This window comes from Chlamydomonas reinhardtii, chromosome 2, assembly GCF_000002595.2.
Source record: "Chlamydomonas reinhardtii strain CC-503 cw92 mt+ chromosome 2, whole genome shotgun sequence".
NCBI lineage: Eukaryota > Viridiplantae > Chlorophyta > Chlorophyceae > Chlamydomonadales > Chlamydomonadaceae > Chlamydomonas > Chlamydomonas reinhardtii.
The window spans coordinates 8,260,157-8,278,956 of record NC_057005.1 but is presented as its reverse complement, the minus strand read 5'-3'; the positions used below and the strand labels follow the sequence as shown (position 1 = coordinate 8,278,956).

Below are 18,800 nucleotides of genomic sequence, written 5' to 3'. Positions count from 1 at the left end.
ACGAGCAGGCGAGTTGTTCAAGTGGAGGCACCCAGCTCAGGCTGGTTTCAGGCGGAAATACGGTACTGCCCACCACCTGTTTGTCCTGAGGCACCTGGTGACAAAGCACACACGTGCAGGAGCACCACCAATGATTGTTGTACAGATTGATTTTGAGAAGGCGTTTGACAAGGTGCCGCGCCCCCTCTTGTGGCTACGGCTGCGGGAAAAGGGCGTGTCAGGGCGGCTGTTGGAGGCCATACAAGCCGCATATGAAAAGGTCATGATGACGGTTAAAGCCGATGGCAAACTGAGCGCTGCTTTTGAGGCAACGCAAGGAGTCAAGCAAGGGTGCCCACTGAGCACAGAGCTGTTCGGGCTCTTTATTGAAACTTTGGCAGAGTATATTGATGCGCACGAGGACTGGTTGGACACTGCAAGCACAGCGGGCACCCCTGAGTTAAACGGTAAGAAGCTGTCGCTCCTAATGTACGCTGACGATGTTTCGCTGCTAGCCACCACCCCTGAGCGTATGCGGCACCTGTTGTCACTTGTGGATACATTCTGCGAAGCATTTGGTATGAAAGCAAACGTCGCAAAGTGTGAACGTCTGGTGTTCACTTCAGACGACCAGGAGCGTCGTAGATTGAACGATGAGTGCAGTGGGCTGCGGCTGGCAGGGCAGCCCATCCCTGCGGTGGACAAGGCACGGTATCTGGGACTAGTCTACGGCCCTGGACGTGCTTTTGCCGCCTGCAGAGAGACGCTATGTGAGGCTGCGCGGCGTGCTATGTACGCGCTTACTAATAGATTAAACCGTTTGAGGATTTTCTCCCCCGACATACGCATGCGTTGTTTTGAGGTGCAAGTTCGCTCCATCCTAGCATATGGTTGTGAAGTGTGGGGACCCGACGTATTAGCGGAAATGCTGGACGGCGGCCCACCACCGCGGCGGCGTGACAGCAATAACCTGGCGCACGGACCGTTTGAAGCATGCCTGAAAGACGAGGCCGTCAAATTACAAGTGCAGTACATGAGGATGACAGTGGGTACGAAGCGACCATCGCATCGCCTGCTGTTTGCTGAATTAGCACAACTACCACTCCATTTCTTTTTCGCCAAGCTTTGCATTGGATTCTACAACAGGATTGCCGTGCAGAAGGATAGCCTAGCTCATGATGCACTAATTGATGAAGTACAAGACGCGTTAGTACACCCAGAGGGAGATGGGTGGTGTGCACGGCTTTTCCGTTTTATCTCAGCGCATGGCGTAGACGTATGGCAAGGCCGTATGCACATGATCAGGCCGGAAAGGGAGGAGAGCCGAGCAGGTAGCCCGCTGCCTGAAGGGCAAATAGTATCCGCCTTTCGAGAGAGTCTAATGAAGGCGTGGAAGCACGAGCGGCTGCAGTCTGAGCCAAGCACTTTCCCATCAGACAACAAGCAACCAGGCGTGCAGATGAGCAAGTACAAGCATTGGATGGGGCTGTGTGCGGAAGGAGCGGCACCACTGACCATGCAAGGGCACAGTAGAGCATTTATACCAGTTGCGCACCACAAGGCCTTGATGAGGTTCCGCCTATGCTGCTGGCCGCTTACTGCCAACCGCGCCTATGGACGACCTAGGGAGGAGAGGATTTGCCCGCTATGTGTTGCAAATGAAGTCGAAGATGAGAATCATGTGCTCATGCGGTGTACGGCCTACGACCAGTTGCGTTTGGGTAGCGAGATCGATTTTACAGGCGGAATGCAGGCCGTCATGCAGAATGCGGACCCAGCCAGGTTAGCCGCGTTACTAGATTCCATTTGGGAGCACAGGAGCATAAGCACCCCCATTCGGGGACCAAACTAGCTGCATATATAAGTGTTGCAGGCGTTATAAGGGCCCCCCGGCCCGGGCCTAGGTTTCTACAAGGACAGGAATGCACGTCGTGCTCACCACCTTGTAACCACACACAACAACATGTACCACTACCTAGGTGGATTTCACCCCCGCACCTACCGCAACGTGCATCTCCTACGACCCAAAACCCTAGATGACGCTATCGAAGATGCCAGCTACGTCAGTGAAGATGCCAGCTACGACTGGGATGATATGCAGGCTAGTACTGGGCGTAACTCCCCTACACCCCCTGAGCGTAGGGGTGCGGTTCGAAAGAGCGCCCGCCACCTCCTCGCAGCGTACCCTCACCGGCACCCCCCACACCTCCTGAGACTGGCAGTTTGTATAGTTATAAGTACGGGTGTTGCGCTTTTAGGCGACATTGACAAGTTACATCCTCAAGTTCCAGAGCTTCGCGACGGCGGACTTGACAGCGGTTAGATTCGTAGCATCAAGCATGCGCACCATGTGTTCACGACCACGCGAAGATACTCGCTGACAAACCGAAAGGAACTTCTGGCACCATTGCAAAGTCTCTGGTAAATCGGATGCATCTGGTAGGAGTGGAATAAAATGCACCCAAGGCAGTAAGCCATTATAATACCAGGCCCGTTGACGAAAAGGAAAGGTATGAATTGCTACTGCATGACTTGCCAGAGTGACAGGAAACAATGACTCGGGGCTACTTCCATCGTCAAAAACAACGTAACGTGCATCTAAAACGTCACCGATATCTGTAAGACGACGAGCCCATGATTCATTCGACCATCGCGCAAAAGATCCTTGAGATATGTACACCTGCACTAGAAACATGACGTGTTGTTTACACCCAAATCAATCAAAGAATCCCACCTCACTGCTTTTAGCGATAAAACTTTTCTCATCAAGAAGGCCCTGTCTTGACAGAATCTCTTGAGGATAATACGGCCACAGAACCGCGTATTCACTGCCTGAAATAGTATTAATGTGTAAATCCTTAATCAAATTAAAGAAATAACCCACCAGGACTGTATAGCCTTGCAAAACTAATGGACACTTCCTGAGCTGCAGCCCCATGGTCAAAATTGATAGGAAATCCATGTTGTTCGTCAAAATAACTTGGTGGTGCGTGCCTGGTGAAATCGCACAACACGCACATCGCTCTCCAAGGATCCGCAGGTTGAATTTTGCCGTAACGCTTTTGAACAGCTGCTATTGATGTGTCTCCTGCAGCGAATATAATGCTTGGCCTGCTATTTTTCAGCATATGCAATCTGATTAGGCTCCATCGGTGTCTAACAGCAAGGGGATAAAGGTCGCCTAACCAGAACATGACCTGCTCACGAATCCATGCTGTCTCTTCAGTACTGCTACGCACTACGGGCGCGCAACAATCAAGGGTTGGCAGCGAGTTGCTTTGCACGAAGCAAAACGTTGTTGGTAGCAACATAATATACAGTGTAATGTGAACAAAATTGCGAACCATATTGACATATGTCGTTGTAGTAATTAAGTGGTAATTCACGTATTCTAAACCAAGGGGTGTCAGCTTTGTACAGCTGGAAAATGAGACCTACACGACACTTAGCCCGCTGATATGCTTGAACATATGCTCCTCACATACCGAGGGTAACGTGCTTTATAGAATTGACAAGGGGTGTCAGCTTTGTACAGCTGGAAATGGGCTGAGCCCCCGTACGCTTGGGAGCTGTTAAGCATGTAACGCCCCGTCAGAGCCTCCATGCCGCTACGACGCGCAGGCGCATCGGCTAGGGACACTCGGGTTGGGGTCGTGCGGGATTTCCCGCGCCACGCATGCGTGCCTTGTCACGTTCCCAAACACCCCAAGCATTTCTTTTGCCTCCTGCCATAATCAACACCTCCCCGGCGCCCCACGCTCAAAGGGCTAGGCGCGGGGCGGGGGCGACCTCGGGGCTTCTCGGCATCCTGGCGCGTCGGCAGGCATGGCTCGGCAAGTCGCTCAAAATTATCGATATACTTCCCCGCTTTGCTTGCCGCCAACATAGTTTGCCTTAGAGACTGCATATCAGCGGGCACCGGATGCTTTCCTCGCGACCTCGCAAAAGTCAATTGTCCATGGACGCGCGAAGGCACTTCTCGCTCCGCCCGAATTTTCCCTGCCACCTATTTACATGCAATAGGCATTAACAAATACTAATACGTAGCACTCGCGGTTTGCGCCAGTATGCTATGTTTTGCCGACACCACGCACGCACGCACGCACGGACAGGGGTGTTCCTGGCACAGGAAATTTCCGGGGATGGGGGCCCGGAAGTTTGCCCGTAATCTGGTGGCCCAAGCATGCATGCACACCCACCCTTTGTCCCCGCAACGCCACCACGCCCAGCCCCCGAAGCCCCCGACACCCACCCGGCTCAGCAGCCGCTTCTCCACCGCACATGACGACACTCTCGCCCTCGCTGTCGCTGTCGATGACGACCACGTGGGCGTTGGCACCCGCTGCCGGGCGGTGCCCTGCGGGTGGAGGCACATGGCGTGGGGCGATGGAAGGCGAACTTACTTGTCGAGAGGGGCCGTGAGGCTCTGCGCATGTACGTGTGCTACGGTCTGCCTGCATTGGCTCACGCCCCACCCTGCTGCCGCGCCCCCTGGTGCACGCTGTAGACATTCACGCAGGGAGCAAGCCCTGGCAGCGTGAACGCGCCAATGTACCCAGTCCCATTGCCAACCACGCTCCCGGCACGCACCCACCCGGCTTTGCAGCCACCTCGCCAATGCACATTACGCTTTCACCCTCGCTGTCGCTGTCAGCGACTAGGTGCGGCGCGTGCATGCGCGGCAATGAGTTTTCACCCATTGCCCGTGGGTGTCCTGTGGGGATGTCATGATTGACAGTGGTGAGGGTTGCGCGGGTGCGGGTGCGGGTGAACGCGGGCCAAGACAGGCACACGAGACCCCCGCTGCCACCCACGCCGGCGCATACCACACGCACTGCTCCCCCTCTATCTGCCCACCGCGCACCTGCTTAAGCGCTGTGGCGGGTCTTCGCGCAGCCCTCTATCGCCGATGGCGCCAAGTTGCCAGGGCCGAGCCGATAAATAATATGAAGGGTCACGAGAGGCGCAGGAGCTTCCGGAGAGTAACGAGGCTCCGTAAGGCAAAGGAAAGAAAGCGGGGCGCGCTCGCGCCATAGCGGGAGCTGCGAGTTCGGTCAGCATTGGACTGTGCTCGCTGGCCGGAGTTTTGGAAGTTCGGGGTCGACTGGGGTTGGCTCGTTCGAACTGGCGGTGCAAACTTCCGGCGAATGGGCCGGAGTTTTGGCCGGAGTTTTGGGCAAACTTCCGGGGCCCCATCCCCGGAAACGGGGTCTCGTTCCTGGGGGGCTTCGCCCCCCCCTGAAACGCTGCGCTGGGGGGGCTCAGCCCAAAAAACCAACGGATGTGACAAGACAGCGGGGCTGCCGGTAATCCTCGTCAGAGCAAGCGGTGTGCGATGTGTCCACTTGCACTGCTTCAGTACCGTGTTGGTAGCGTTTTAAGCAAGCCAGAGCCAGACAGCGAGGAGCCCTTCATGAATGTGACACGGGGCACCTGACTATAAGGGTGCCGTGCAATCAGAGAGGGACCGTCTTCAACCTGCAGGGGAATCTTGGAACTGTGGTGAAGTTCGTGGGTCTGGAGGCACAGGTTTGTGCGTTACACCGGCGCGTGATGGTGACTGAGCCACGCAGCCGCTGTGGCTGCCGGGGGCGGCTGCGCATGGCCAGTCACCGGTTGTACGGTCGCTGGTGTGGTGGAAGGCTGGCGACTGCCGCTGCTGCGCGCTGCTAGGGGCCCGGGATCTGCACGGAGCGGGAGGCATAAGCAGGGTAAACGGGGGGAGCGGCCGGGGTTGAGAGAAATGAAAGCTAGTGTGAATGCAAATGCAAGACGCCATCGAGTGCTCCAGGCTAGCAAGCAGCAAGAAAGAAGCTAGAATTAGCAGCAATTGTGGTTGCTTGTTACCTTTCGAGATGAGACAGCCCCACGCGGCTCCGCAGCAGGCGCACACTAGGGCGCAAAAGTCGCGTCCAAACAGACACCGGCGCCAGCCCGACCTCTCCCGCGCGGGAGCGCGTTGATCATGACCCGGTAAGTCCCATCGTGGGACAGTAGCCCCAAGGCCCCTTCCATAGCGCAGATGTTCCTGGGCGCTCTCCAGCGTGCATGCGGGTTCAACGTAGCCACGCCCACGCTGCAAGGCTGGGAAAAAGGCCCATTGTGACAGCAAGCCAGCTTTCGCGCCATTGGTTGCCGGCGACAGCCCTGTGGTGTGGCAGCTTGGGTATGCATAGCTTGTTGGGGTACGGGTGGGCAATGACTCCCAACCTTGCGCGCGTAGGATTTATGAGGGCATCCTGCCCCCTGCGCAAAAGCATGAATTTGCACCCATGCAATGCGCGAGGGGAGCAGCTACCCACCGCGCGCTGCCCTGCTGCCAGGTATCAACTGGATTATCAATCCCAATACCCAGGCACTTAGCTGGCATGGCTGGGAAGCGCGAGGGAAAAACCGGCATTCCTGAAACCCGCCACTGACTGTAGCCTTTTCTCAACACCATTCGAAAGCGTTTGTCAAACCGTACAGCAGGCTGGACAATACGCGCAGGGAGGACGGTGCGTTTAATAGGGGTACGGCAGCAAGCGTTCTCGGCCTAGGAAGCAGCTTACAGAGTGCGGGGCAGTTCTGTAAATAGAGGGTATCAAATTTGATGGGGGGAGTGCCTTGGGGTGCAGGTCGCTGGACGCGACTTCTGCGCCCTAGTGGCACCAAATGGTTACACTGGCGTGAAGCAGACTGCTGGCCCGGGCAGGGCTGACGTGTACCAGCTCGCGCGCGACTAGGCTGCCATGCGCGACACCGCGAAACCCACAAAATAAACCCACCTGGAAAGCAGCCAGGCATCCGCGGTGAGCCATGAGTAGTACATGCGACGACAAGATGAAAGAGAACGGCAGAAAGGAGGGTGCGGCATGGCGGTTGTCAAGTTGAGGATGGCCGCGAAAAACAAACCAGGGTGGCTGCCTAGCTGCAGCCGGGCTGACACGAAGGCTGACTGGCTGCTGTAAATGGGTGAGATGGTACTGGAAGTATGCACTGGCGCCGGTCAGGCATGGTGAGTAGTGGCGCCGCTGCTGGGGTCCATGCGTCATGGCTGGGCAACGGAAAAGCGGCTCGTCTCGTACAAATTAGGGTTGCGGCGGCGTGTGGCGGTGACTGTGACAAGCAGCCGCGGCGGAGGCTGTCGCGGTGGCTGCCGCGGCTGCCCATGGCTAGTCACCGGTTGCACGGCCGCTGGTGGGGAGGAAGGCTGGCGACTGCCGCTGCTGCGCGCTGCTATCAGCCTGGGTTTCCGCCGCGCGGCACCGCGATCCGACGCTGCATCCAAGCACGTCAATAACGCTGCATCCACGCACGTCAATAAGGGAGGGTGCCGGGGCACACGGGTATGACGCCGGTCTGAGAAGGGGCAAATTCGTGTCAACACGTGTTTCTCCACGCACGCGCATGGTTAGCCTCCTCCTTTCAGGAATTAACTTCTACGATAATTAAGGATAGTAAAGCCTGGCTCCCGTCGCATTTTGTGAGGGTGGATGTCACCACATTTCGCGAGGCATGCTATCGCCAGAGTCGGAGGGGTGGTATGGGGTACCAATCCTACCGATCCTCTGGTCACCCCAGGATAGACGGACTTGCTATCCTTTGTGCCGCGACCTCCAATCCCAATCCGTGAAACACTGGTTCCAATCCCTGCCATCCCAAACCCAATCCCTCAAAGCCAGGTTCCAATCCCTGCCATCCCAAACCCAATCCCTCAAAGCCAGGTTCCAATCCCTGCCGTCACAAACCCAATCCCTCAAAGCCAGGTTCCAATCCCTGCTGTCCCAAACCCAATCTTTCCTCCACGGCGCCACGGTCGTTCTCCCTCGTTGTCAAACCTCCAGTCAGCCCCCGACCTGACACGATAGGTTTCACGCCGCACCCACCTCCGCAACAGGTCCGCTCCAGTTCCCCCCCCCCCCCTCCCCCACGGCAAAGTCCCCGCGACCCGGGTCCTGGTCTCACGGACGCGGTCTGCCCGGCGTTCGAGTCAGCTGGTCGGAAGCGCGTCTGGACGTCATCTGCTCCTTTCGCTTTACAGCTGACAATTGTCACTAATACTAACGACACCAAATGCATACAATATCTGACATTATTATCGGCGTCTACAGTGTTTGCGTCAGTGTCGGCGTGTTTTGTCCCCTGCCTGTTCTCCCTTTCCAGACCTTGATATGGATACAGCGATCTGCATTGTAGCTGCTATGTTCCTCTAGGCATCACGTCCCCCACCCCCGGCCAAAATGGAGAAGTGCGCCAATGGTTCACTTCCTGGGGCGAGCACTAGTAGTCCTGTCCTTGGTCTCCAGCGAGCATGGGCGTGCACTGCAGCTTCATGTCGCTTTGAACCACTTCAATTTGGCCCGTTTCCAAGGACTTGCCCAAATTGTTTGTGCGAGAGCCCCGGCAAATGCGGGGGCTTCATTTGCTTCCGTAAGGATTATTGCAGGGGAGAGGGGTATGCAACTCCCGCCCCGGGCCCTGGATCCTGCCTGGATCCGGGCTTAAGTAGTGTTCGGACCCCCCTTTCCCAGGCTCCCGAGTGATTAAAACTGTAACTTGGACTCCAATGGAATCATATAAATTGGTCTCGGCCCGAGAGGCCCGCCTGCCGGGACCTCGACCTTCGCGGCATTTCGCAATCTTCACACGCGTCAAATGAAATTCCTGTTTCGTGCTTCCTGCGCGGACATGTTGTTCCTGTTAGTTCAATTGATGTGCGGCCTAAGATGAGCCACGCGCCGTGTCGCCGGCCCCCTGGCCCAGGCCTGAAGGACCCCTCGCGACGATGCCCGGCTTTGGTGCCTTTCCGAAGCTCACCGAACCGAGCGGCGCCGGCCAGAGCCAATGGGGCATATGAGAGTCCCTAGTCAGGGGGTTTGGTGCGTGTCTGCTGGTGTCTCCGGGTCTGCGGTCTCCGTGGACATCTTGCACAGGGCTTTGCACAGGCCGGGCAGCGGTCGCCGGCCCCACTCCCGCTCTCGCGTCCCGCTACCCCCCTTTGTCGACACAGTGGCAACACAAGACATAAAGATTCGTGTATTGATACATGGTTGCCTGCCAACGCGGCCAGGCCCGCTTCCTGGTGCATTTGACTCCACACGGTTACGAGTGGCAGTTGGGCTCTCCCATGCTCTCCCCTAGCACTTCGCCCTGTGTCGCCGTCAGTCCCTCGACATTCCCTTGCAAAGCCCCGCATGCCCGATGCCTCCTTGCCATGCACTCCGGACTTCATGCATGCCACCAGTCCACACGTCTACCTGGCTAAACTCTTGTCCTATCAGTACAGCTTTCGCCTGCCGAGATGTTGGCCCTACGGCCCTACGGCCCTAAGCTCGAAACCAGTATCACCAGAACCGACCAGAATCACCAGTACGCATGATACTTGCCTTTGAGAACCAAGGTAGAGAATAAGAGTCAATGCCGAGATGTAGTATGTGGCACTAAGAAGCGCCGGGAGAGAGGAGAGAGGAGCTGTTACACCCAAAGGAGTTACACGTGTAGTGGCAGGGCCCGCTTGCAACTGCGCACGCTTCCCCTCTTCTGGCACGGGGTCCAGCGGCCTGCAGCGACAGCAGGTGCCGCCGCAGCAGGCCTTGCCACTGCCACTGCGCACAGCCACGCACTCCCCGTCCAGAACGCAGCCAGGTGCGGGCTTCAGGCAGAAAACCTGGATTATGGAAGCCTAGGCCGCAGCCTAGGCCACAGCCAAGGCCGCAGCAGCTCACCTTCATACAATGCCACAATGAGCCAGAACCGAGCGCGCAACGATGCCTGGCTCGGGTTCTTCTCTTCCACGAAGTGCTTCAGCTGCCGGGGTGACTCTGTACGGGCTGTCGGGGCGGTCCAGCACGGTGATGCGGCTGCAAAGCGGCACTGCACGATCGTAGGCGCTGCTGCTGCTGCTGCTGCTGCTGCCGGTGCTATCCACCTTCTTACTAAAGCCACTTTCCGCGGAGTACACACGAAGGATGGCATAGAGCAACACCTCCGCGGCCGCTGGCACAGTGCCACTCCAGGCGCAGGCGGCAGCCGCGGAGCAGCTGCCACTGTTTCCACCCTACCAATAGTTTATTGAGTGCAGCTGCTGCCTCTTGCTGCTGGTTGGGAGCCGCAGGAGAAGCTGGGGCACCTACCGACGCTGATGTGCCGGTGGTGCAGGCACACGTCCAGGCAGAGCAGCCAGGCCTGCAGGAGGAAGGCCGCGCACACACAGTGGTTGGCGGAGGGAAGGGCAAGTCCTGTCATCGTTGTCACTGCTACCAGACGTGATTCTGTGCGGCCGCGGGCCCAACCCACGCCTCTTTTCACCGGTCCGGTGCAGCCGATCAGAGATTGCTTCCCAAAGACAAGAGTAATACCTTGCCCGAAAACGGAATCCGGTTCCTGACGTGTATTACCACGGCCCATGCTACATAACCAGCAAATCGTGTACCCCTCTGAGCCGCGGCGTCACATGCTAGTGCATGCATGCCAGGGCGACTAGGGTCGAAGCCTTTCAACATCCTTTCAAGCCTACAATGGACATTTAGGTACAAGATCCCCAAAACATGCGGGCACACATCAGAAACTACATATATATGTTGGCAACGCCGGTTGATGTCGCCGGAAAGCCCTGCGACCAGCCGATCAGAGACTGCGACCCGCGCACCCTGCTAAATGCTGTTCCGCCGGATGATACATGATAGGTATAGCACCGACACGGCCCAGCGTTTGAAAACTGTAAAAGCTAGCAGGGCTCCAGCGCGCGACCTCCCCGAAGTCGGGGGGTTTCGCGCCGCGAGGCGTGCCGCTACCAAAATGCGCCGCGCGACTGCCCCTGGCGACTGCTCTTTGGCTGGCCCCCGATAATTCCGCATGATATGCGCATAGGCAGCCCTGTGGCGCGGTCGCCGCTACGGAAATCTGCCCAGACAGCCAGCCGAAGCCATTTGTGGACGCATGCTTACCGTGAGCAGCGCGACCAGCAGGCTCCAAGGGGCCGCGCTATCACTATAAGCTTCCACAGATGATAATAATAATAATAATTCAAACGCCGGCCCATGGGGCCTGGCGTGGATTATCGGGGTAAGGTGGCTAGGGCGAGGAGGCCCATCCCCCTCGCGCTGCCACCTCACCACGCACTCCGAGGAGGTGTGGGGGAGCCGTGGCTCACCCACCTCTCGGTTTGAGTTCCTGCTCGGTTACTCGGCGCATTTTGATAATGCCGCCCGCACTGTTCACAGCGTGTGTGTGGAGCCTCTCTCCGCATACTCGTGCGGCTGTGTGGGGTCACCCCAAGTTGAGAGGTGAGCAGCTTAGTGAGGTTGCAAGGGATGGCCCCAGTCACTCCGAGCGCAAGGCATTCATTGGTGGAGTAGTGGACCGTCCATCCGGCCGCTTCCAGCAGTCGCTTGAGTTCTTGGTGTTGTTGAGATTTTTCTTCCCGCTTGTCCAAATGGCGAACGTCAGAGCTGTAACCGATTTCAAGGATATAGATGGGCAGCCGTGCTTTGTTCAGGGGCGGGCGGTACCCTTCTCTATGTGTTTCATGGGCGGGCAGGTTTGGGATGAACAGAATGTCAGGTCTGAGCCTTGTAATAAGGGGTGATGATGTCCTCTCCGCAGCCAGCCAGGCGGGGGGGGGGCGTTGTGCAGACGCATAGTGTGGCAGGTCGGCTAGCGGGCCCGCGTCCATGACCATGAACCCGTTCCCGTAGGTCCCTTTGGAGATGCATTTGGCGACACGCTGGACTGCCCAGTTGTGCCGATTGATGTACGCGCCTTTCATTTTAGGGTGTGTGCAGCCTCCGAGGATGTGCCCGCCGGAGTCAGGGGTGTGGCAGAGGGGGCAGTTGCCGTTCCCTCCCAGGCGGTAGCGCCGTTTAAGCTGTGCGTTGAAGAGGTAGCCGTAGCGGGCGTAGAGTATTTGCTTGACCAGCCAGGGGTGCCTGGTGGAGCTGGCGAGGGTGCGGTTGCTGAGGGTGGGGCACATGTTGGCAGATGCTTCCGCCCATTGCTCCAGCACTGGTGTGTTATTGGTAAAGCCTTGTTGTGCTTCGGGGGGCAATGAGTTCAGGACTCCACGGTTTAGGTCACTTAGGTAGAAATTGTCAGAGTTGCGTTTGGGCCACCAGATGTTGGACCACGGTTCGTCTGGTGCTAAGCGTATGGCCTGCCCCATGGCCTCCATGTCGTTGGCGGCGACTTTGGCGGCACCTTTCACTATAACGACGGGTCCATGCGTTAGAGCATGCGTTAGCATGCGTGCCGCATGGCCCAAACGCATGCTTAACGCGTGAAAAGCATGTGCTGTACGCATGCGGTGCCCGCCCATACGCATGCGTGCGCTACCAGAGCGTGCGTTACCTAACGCATGCTGGTGTTGGCTAGCGGCCGCAGCGACTCTTTCTGGATGTACGCATGCGTCCCGAACGCATGCCATACGCATGCTTGAAGCACATATGCCGGTTGCGTGAAGTACTAAGCATGCCATGGCGCATGCGGGACGCATGTGCGTTACCTAACGCAAGCAGCTGCCCCCAACTGCACGCTTCCCACCCGCATGCATGCACGCACACGTAGGGCACACGAAGCCAATTCCCTCAACTGCTCATTTGTGTTACAGTTCATGCAACGGCACGTGCCGTGCGTCCAGTGTAAACGAGGATTCGGCCTGTTTCTCTGAAGGCGTGAGTCCGCCTCCATCCACCAGCCTCTCCTTAGGCTTTTAGTCCGCCATCGCACACCCTGGAAAGGAAGTCTGCCCGCTCCACATGCCCTGTCACCCATCGACCTCCTCGCTCACCGAACGTGCCCTACCGTAACATGAATACAGATGCGTATGTAGCCGCTTCCGGGTAACAACCAAATGCCACCCGCCAAGGCATAAGCGGCAGAGGTGTGCCCATACTAAAGTCTTGCCAAACACACAACGACAACCACAACGTCCGACCTGCTGCACAGTGCTACCGCAGACTCTGCATGCTGCCGGTGCCGGCACTCCAGTCCGTAGCTAGCCACAGATGTGCATGTAGCCACTTCCGCGGAACAACCAAACGCCACCCGCCAAGGCATAAGCGGCAGAGGTGTGCCCATACTAAGTCTTGCCAAACACACAACGACCTCAACCACAACGTCCGACCTGCTGCACAGTGCCACCGCAGACTCCGCATGCTGCCGGTGCCAGCGCTCCAGTCCACAGCTAGCCACACCCGTGCTGCCCTTCGTAAGCCTGCATAGTGTTCAGGACGATTCGGTCAGGAACCAAACCACAAAACCAGGCATATCAGAGGGTAAGACGCAAGGTACCTTTCCCCCCATGTTCAGCTGCAGACACGCTACTCATGCAGTGCTTACTTCAGCAATTGCGAAATAATATCTGGACATAGACTTGCCTGTTGGGGTTAACGTGTGAGTGCGCCACGTCTAGCCCACCCAGGGGTGGTCCGCACGGGTGGCCCTTCGTGCGGCCGGAGTCCTGAGGGAGGGCGGGAGGGTACCAGGACTGAGAACTGAGCATGAACTGATGACAGGCTTGTACGGTGCCATTATACAGACACCTTAGCATGCGCATGCTCTCAGCTGACAGCCTCGGGAGCTAGCAACCAAGTCGCGCGGACGGTACCCCCGCCTCACCTGCGCCACGCGTGATGGCTCTGTAGCCTTTTGAAATGCTTTTGTTGAGCCTGAACCTGAACGAATTGAAGGTGGGCGATAAATATTGCGCTCGGTCAACGACGTCACCACCCCTGCAACAACCCAGCGTTATGGCCGCTGCAAGGCGCACCTGTGCGCCACATAGCGTTACTAGTGGAGACTGGGCCTTAAAAGCAAACATAGCAGGGCGAGGGCGTCCTCTGCCGAGTGGCAGAGAACTGTTTGCGGGTCTCTACATACTGACACCTTGACGTGTCTGTAGTCTTTAGTAATGTGTGATATGCATAGAAGGATACAGTATATATAAATTGAACTGGCAAAGAAGGAAGTGCCGCAAAGAGTTTGGAAGCAGCGCCCCATGCAACACTTAAACTTGGTTGGCCGCATACTTGATACTTGCTTGTCTTGCCATGTGCGGTGTTGAAAGGGGGATTAATATGAACGCACACGGGGCCTTCTCTGCGCACGCGCCTCAGCTGATGCCCAACGCCGACACGCCTTGTGCTCGGGGCTGGATACGGGGCACTGCTCTCAGGCACACGCACCGCCGCTCACGCCCAGTGCCTTATCAGGGACAGCCGGGGGAACACATTATGCCCAGGGCTGGATACGGGGTAAAGCTCTCAGGCACACGCACCGCCGCTCACGCCCAACGCCGTATGAAAGAAAGCCGGGGGAACACCTTATGCTCGGGGCTGGATACGGGGTAAAGCTCTCAGGCACACACACCGTCGCTCACGCCCAACGCCTTATCAGGGACAGCCGGGGGAACGTCTTGTGCCTCGTGCTAGATACGGGGTAAAGCTCTCAGGCACACGCACCGCCGCTCACGCCCAACGCCGTCTGAAGGAAAGCCGGGGGAACGCCTTGTGCCCTGGGCTGGATACGGGGTAAAGCTCTCAGGCACACGCACCACCGCTCACGCCCAACGCCTTATCAGGGACAGCCGGGGGAACGCCTTGTGCCCTGGGCTGGATACGGGGTAAAGCTCTCAGGCACACGCACCACCGCTCACGCCCAACGCCTTATCAGGGACAGCCGGGGGAATACATTATGCCCAGGGCTGGATACGGGGTAAAGCTCTCAGGCACACGCACCACCGCTCACGCCCAACGCCTTATCAGGGACAGCTGGGGGAACACATTATGCCCAGGGCTGGATACGGGGTAAAGCTCTCACCGCCGCTCACGCCCAACGCCGTCTGAAGGAAAGCCGGGGGAACGCCTTGTGCCCTGGGCTGGATACGGGGTAAAGCTCTCTGGCACACGCACCGCCGCTCACACCCAACGCCTTATCAGGGACAGCCGGGGGAACGCCTTGTGCCCTGGGCTGGATACGGGGTAAAGCTCTCAGGCACACGCACCGCTGCTCACGCCCAACGCCTTATCAGGGACAGCCGGGGGAACACCTTATGCCCTGGGCTGGATACGGGGTAAAGCTCTCAGGCACACGCACCGCCGCTCGTGCCTAGCGCCTTTCACGGGACAGCCGGGGAAACGCTTTGTGGTCGGGGCTCGGTGCTGTGCAATCCTCAAACTCATAACACAGGACTTGAGGCGCTTAAAAGCACCGTGATATGGCGTCTGCGACCATAGCCCCTGCCGCGGCTGCTGCTGCGGACAAGCATCGTCGCAGCCACAACTGCACCTATCCACTGCCTTGAGCTACCTCGCAGTCCCCGGGAATGTGAGTAGCGGCAGCGGCCAGCCCGCTGCCCCAACGTCAAACGCCCAAGCCCACGCCAGTGCTGTCTCGTCGCCTGATGCGACGGCGCAGCTGATGGTGCAGCCGCGGGGGTGACGCCGGCGGGGGGCAGCACGCGTCCAACGTTAGCGCTGGCGACGACGGCAGCCGTGGCCTGTGGGGGGCCACCGCCGCAGCACCGCCGTTGCGCTCTCCCACGACGCCGCTGCCCGCGGCACTAATCCCAAACACCCAGCCCCACGCCAGTGCTGTCTTGTCGCCTGATGCGACGGCGCAGCTGATGGTGCAGCCGCGGGGGTGACGCCGGCGGGGGGCAGCACGCGTCCAACGTTAGCGCTGGCGACGACGGCAGCCGTGGCCTGTGGGGGGCCACCGCCGCAGCACCGCCGTTGCGCTCTCCCACGACGCCGCTGCCCGCGGCACTAATCCCAAACACCCAGCCCCACGCCAGTGCTGTCTTGTCGCCTGATGCGACGGCGCAGCTGATGGTGCAGCCGCGGGGGTGACGCCGGCGGGGGGCAGCACGCGTCCAACGTTAGCGCTGGCGACAACGGCAGCCGTGGCCTGTGGGGGCCACCGCCGCAGCACCGCCGTTGCGCTCTCCCACGACGACGCCACCCGCGGCACCAATCCCAAACACCCAGCCCCACGCCAGTGCTGTCTCGTCGCCTGATGCAACGGCGCAGCTGATGGTGCAGCCGCGGGGGTGACGCCGGCGGGGGGCAGCACGCGTCCAACGCTAGCAATGGCGACAACGGCAGCCATGGCATGTGGGGGACCACCGCCGCAGCACCGCCATTGCGCTCACTGTCGCCACCGCCGCCCGCTGCCCCAATCACAAACGCCCAGGCCCACGCCAGTGCTGTCTCGTCGCCTGATGCAACGGCGCAGCTGATGGTGCAGCCGCTGGGGTGACGCCGGCTGGGGGCAGCACGCGTCCAACGCTAGCAATGGCGACGACGGAAGCCATGGCCTGTGGGGGGCCACCGCCGCAGCACCGCCGTTGCGCTCACTGGCGCCACCGCCGCCCGCTGCCCCAATCACAAACGCCCAGGCCCACGCCAGTGCTGTCTCGTCGCCTGATGCAACGGCGCAGCTGATGGTGCAGCCGCGGGGGTGACGCCGGCGGGGGGCAACGCGCGTCCAACGCTAGCAATGGCGACAACGGCAGCCGTGGCCTGTGGGGGGCCACCGCCGCAGCACCGCCGTTGCGCTCACTGGCGCCACCGCCGCCCGCTGCCCCAATCACAAACGCCCAGGCCCACGCCAGTGCTGTCTCGTCGCCTGATGCAACGGCGCAGCTGATGGTGCAGCCGCGGGGGTGACGCCGGCGGGGGGCAACGCGCGTCCAACGCTAGCAATGGCGACAACGGCAGCCGTGGCCTGTGGGGGGCCACCGCCGCAGCACCGCCGTTGCGCTCACTGGCGCCACCGCCGCCCGCTGCCCCAATCACAAACGCCCAGGCCCACGCCAGTGCTGTCTCGTCGCCTGATGCAACGGCGCAGCTGATGGTGCAGCCGCGGGGGTGACGCCGGCGGGGGGCAGCACGCGTCCAACGTTAGCGCTGGCGACAACGGCAGCCATGGCCTGTGGGGGGCCACCGCCGCAGCACCGCCGTTGCGCTCACTGGCGCCACCGCCGCCCGCTGCCCCAATCACAAACGCCCAGGCCCACGCCAGTGCTGTCTCGTCGCCTGATGCAACGGCGCAGCTGATGGTGCAGCCGCGGGGGTGACGCCGGCGGGGGGCAGCACGCGTCCAACGTTAGCGCTGGCGACAACGGCAGCCATGGCCTGTGGGGGGCCACCGCCGCAGCACCGCCGTTGCGCTCTCCCACGACGACGCCACCCGCGGCACCAATCACACACGCCCAGGCCCACGCCAGTGCTGTCTCGTCGCCTGATGCGACGGCGCAGCTGATGGTGCAGCCGCGGGGGCGACGCCGGCGGGGGGCAGCACGCGTCCAACGTTAGCGCTGGCGACAACGGCAGCCATGGCCTGTGGGGGGCCACCGCCGCAGCACCGCCGTTGCGCTCACGGGCGCCACCGCCGCCCGCGGCACTAATCCCAAGCACCCAGCCCCACGCCAGTGCTGTCTCGTCGCCTGATGCGACGGCGCAGCTGAATGTGCAGCCGCGGGGGTGACGCCGGCGGGGGGCAGCACGCGTCCAACGTTAGCGCTGGCGACAACGGCAGCCATGGCCTGTGGGGGGCCACCGCCGCAGCACCGCCGTTGCGCTCACTGGCGCCACCGCCGCCCGCGGCACCAATCACAAACGCCCAGCCCCACGCCAGTGCTGTCTCGTCGCCTGATGCGATGGCGCAGCTGATGGTGCAGCCGCGGGGTTGATGCCGGCGGGGGGCAGCACGCGTCCAACGCTAGCAATGGCGACAACGGCAGCCATGGCCTGTGGGGGGCCGCCACCGCAGTGCCACCGTTGCACTCAGTTGCGCCGTCGCCCCCGACCTTCATCGTGCACGCCCAGTCCCACGCCAGTGCTATCTCATAACCATAACCCCCGCCGCGGCTGCTTAACAAAGGCACTGTCGCAGAAACAACCACGCCTACGCACTCTACGCACACCTTGAGCTGCCAGCGACGCCCAGATAGTACAGCATACCATATATACACATGCGTTCACTCGTTTAGGCCCGACCGTCTAAAGACTAAAAGTCTAGCACTATGTCCGAGTGAATACTTCGCAAGGCCTGCTAGCCTACTTATACTGTTCGTTTTGATATACACATTGCATCGTATAGCAGGGTCTGACGCTGTTGAAGTGTTGGAGTGCCGCGTCCGGCGATCACGCGACCCTACGAGCGAGCGAGCCGTGCTTGCTGTCTACGACTATGTCGTGACTTACAGGAATACGTGCGTCTCTTAGTGCTTGCGTCAGGTCGGTGCGCATGCGCCTGCATGCGGCCCGCATGCGTGCTTGTACGCACGGCTGTGCGCCCGACCCGGCCCCCCGCCCCTCATGCTTCATGCGTTCTGGCACGCATGCGTCCAGTCCCAGACGCATGCGTAGCGCACAATAAGCATGCGTAACGCACAAACCCGTCCTTATAGTGTTTGTCAGCTTCCTCGTTGCCGTGGAGCCCTGTGTGAGAGCGGACTTTCAGCAGCTGGACTGGGACCCCGGCGTCGGCATACATTTGTAGCTCGTGGAGTATGTTTTCCAGCAGGTTTTTATGCTTGGATAGTAGGAGTCGTTGTGGTGCAGTAAGGGCTCGGCGGATCAAGTAGAGAGACACTAGGGAATCACTTGCTATGGTTACTTGGGTCATGCCCAGCAGACAGAGTCGGGGGCGGATGTATTCTAACGCAACGAGAATGGCTGATAGTTCGGCTCTCTGGATTGTGTTGGTGCTGTTGAGGCCGCCTGGTTCGACGTAGATGTGTTCGGTCTGTTGGGACCACGCGCAAGCACCGAGTTTGTTCATTTCGTTGCCATCTTCACCGGCCGCAACTTTGATGCAAGATCCGTCGGTCCAAACAA

General features: G+C 59.6%; 3 protein-coding genes across 3 annotated transcripts; all 3 read right to left on the bottom strand.

Annotated features, from left to right (window-relative positions):
* Positions 1-1,703: 1,703 nt before the first annotated feature.
* Positions 1,704-3,525, bottom strand: CHLRE_02g141346v5 (uncharacterized protein). The gene is made up of 3 exons (XM_001703755.2): positions 2,864-3,525; positions 2,714-2,811; positions 1,704-2,659 (listed from the first exon to the last, which is right to left on the bottom strand). Exons 1-3 carry the CDS (start codon positions 2,915-2,917, stop codon positions 2,578-2,580), a joined length of 234 nt encoding a protein of 77 aa, XP_001703807.2. The 5' UTR covers positions 2,918-3,525; the 3' UTR covers positions 1,704-2,577.
* Positions 3,526-3,823: 298 nt separating this feature from the next.
* On the bottom strand, positions 3,824-5,115 carry CHLRE_02g141326v5 (uncharacterized protein). The gene is made up of 4 exons (XM_043060083.1): positions 4,844-5,115; positions 4,574-4,693; positions 4,232-4,336; positions 3,824-4,099 (listed from the first exon to the last, which is right to left on the bottom strand). The coding sequence occupies exons 2-4, from the start codon at positions 4,677-4,679 to the stop codon at positions 4,050-4,052; spliced, it is 261 nt and encodes an 86-aa protein (XP_042927854.1). The 5' UTR covers positions 4,680-4,693; positions 4,844-5,115; the 3' UTR covers positions 3,824-4,049.
* Positions 5,116-7,643: 2,528 nt separating this feature from the next.
* On the bottom strand, positions 7,644-11,425 carry CHLRE_02g141306v5 (uncharacterized protein). The gene is made up of 6 exons (XM_043060082.1): positions 11,114-11,425; positions 10,908-10,950; positions 10,095-10,146; positions 9,687-9,791; positions 8,779-9,521; positions 7,644-8,639 (listed from the first exon to the last, which is right to left on the bottom strand). The coding sequence occupies exons 1-5, from the start codon at positions 11,152-11,154 to the stop codon at positions 9,451-9,453; spliced, it is 312 nt and encodes a 103-aa protein (XP_042927853.1). The 5' UTR covers positions 11,155-11,425; the 3' UTR covers positions 7,644-8,639; positions 8,779-9,450.
* Positions 11,426-18,800: the final 7,375 nt, after the last annotated feature.

Bases quoted from the DNA above. Each gene is read 5' to 3' on its own strand.
- CHLRE_02g141346v5 (XM_001703755.2), bottom strand. From the start codon at position 2,917: ATGGGGCTGCAGCTCAGGAAGTGTCCATTAGTTTTGCAAGGCTATACA. The intron at 2,812-2,863 runs GTGGGTTATTTC...ATACTATTTCAG, and splicing joins TGCAAGGCTATACAGTCCTG to GCAGTGAATACGCGGTTCTG. The intron at 2,660-2,713 runs GTGGGATTCTTT...TTTCTAGTGCAG, and splicing joins TTATCGCTAAAAGCAGTGAG to GTGTACATATCTCAAGGATC.
- CHLRE_02g141326v5 (XM_043060083.1), bottom strand. From the start codon at position 4,679: ATGGGTGAAAACTCATTGCCGCGCATGCACGCGCCGCACCTAGTCGCT. The intron at 4,337-4,573 runs GTGGGTGCGTGC...CTCCACCCGCAG, and splicing joins CGAGGTGGCTGCAAAGCCGG to GGCACCGCCCGGCAGCGGGT. The intron at 4,100-4,231 runs GTGGGTGTCGGG...TTCCTGTGCCAG, and splicing joins AGAAGCGGCTGCTGAGCCGG to GAACACCCCTGTCCGTGCGT.
- CHLRE_02g141306v5 (XM_043060082.1), bottom strand. From the start codon at position 11,154: ATGCGCCGAGTAACCGAGCAGGAACTCAAACCGAGAGGTGG. The intron at 10,951-11,113 runs GTGAGCCACGGC...GGAAGCTTATAG, and splicing joins GAACTCAAACCGAGAGGTGG to TGATAGCGCGGCCCCTTGGA. The intron at 10,147-10,907 runs GTAAGCATGCGT...TTCCTCCTGCAG, and splicing joins TGCTGGTCGCGCTGCTCACG to GCCTGGCTGCTCTGCCTGGA.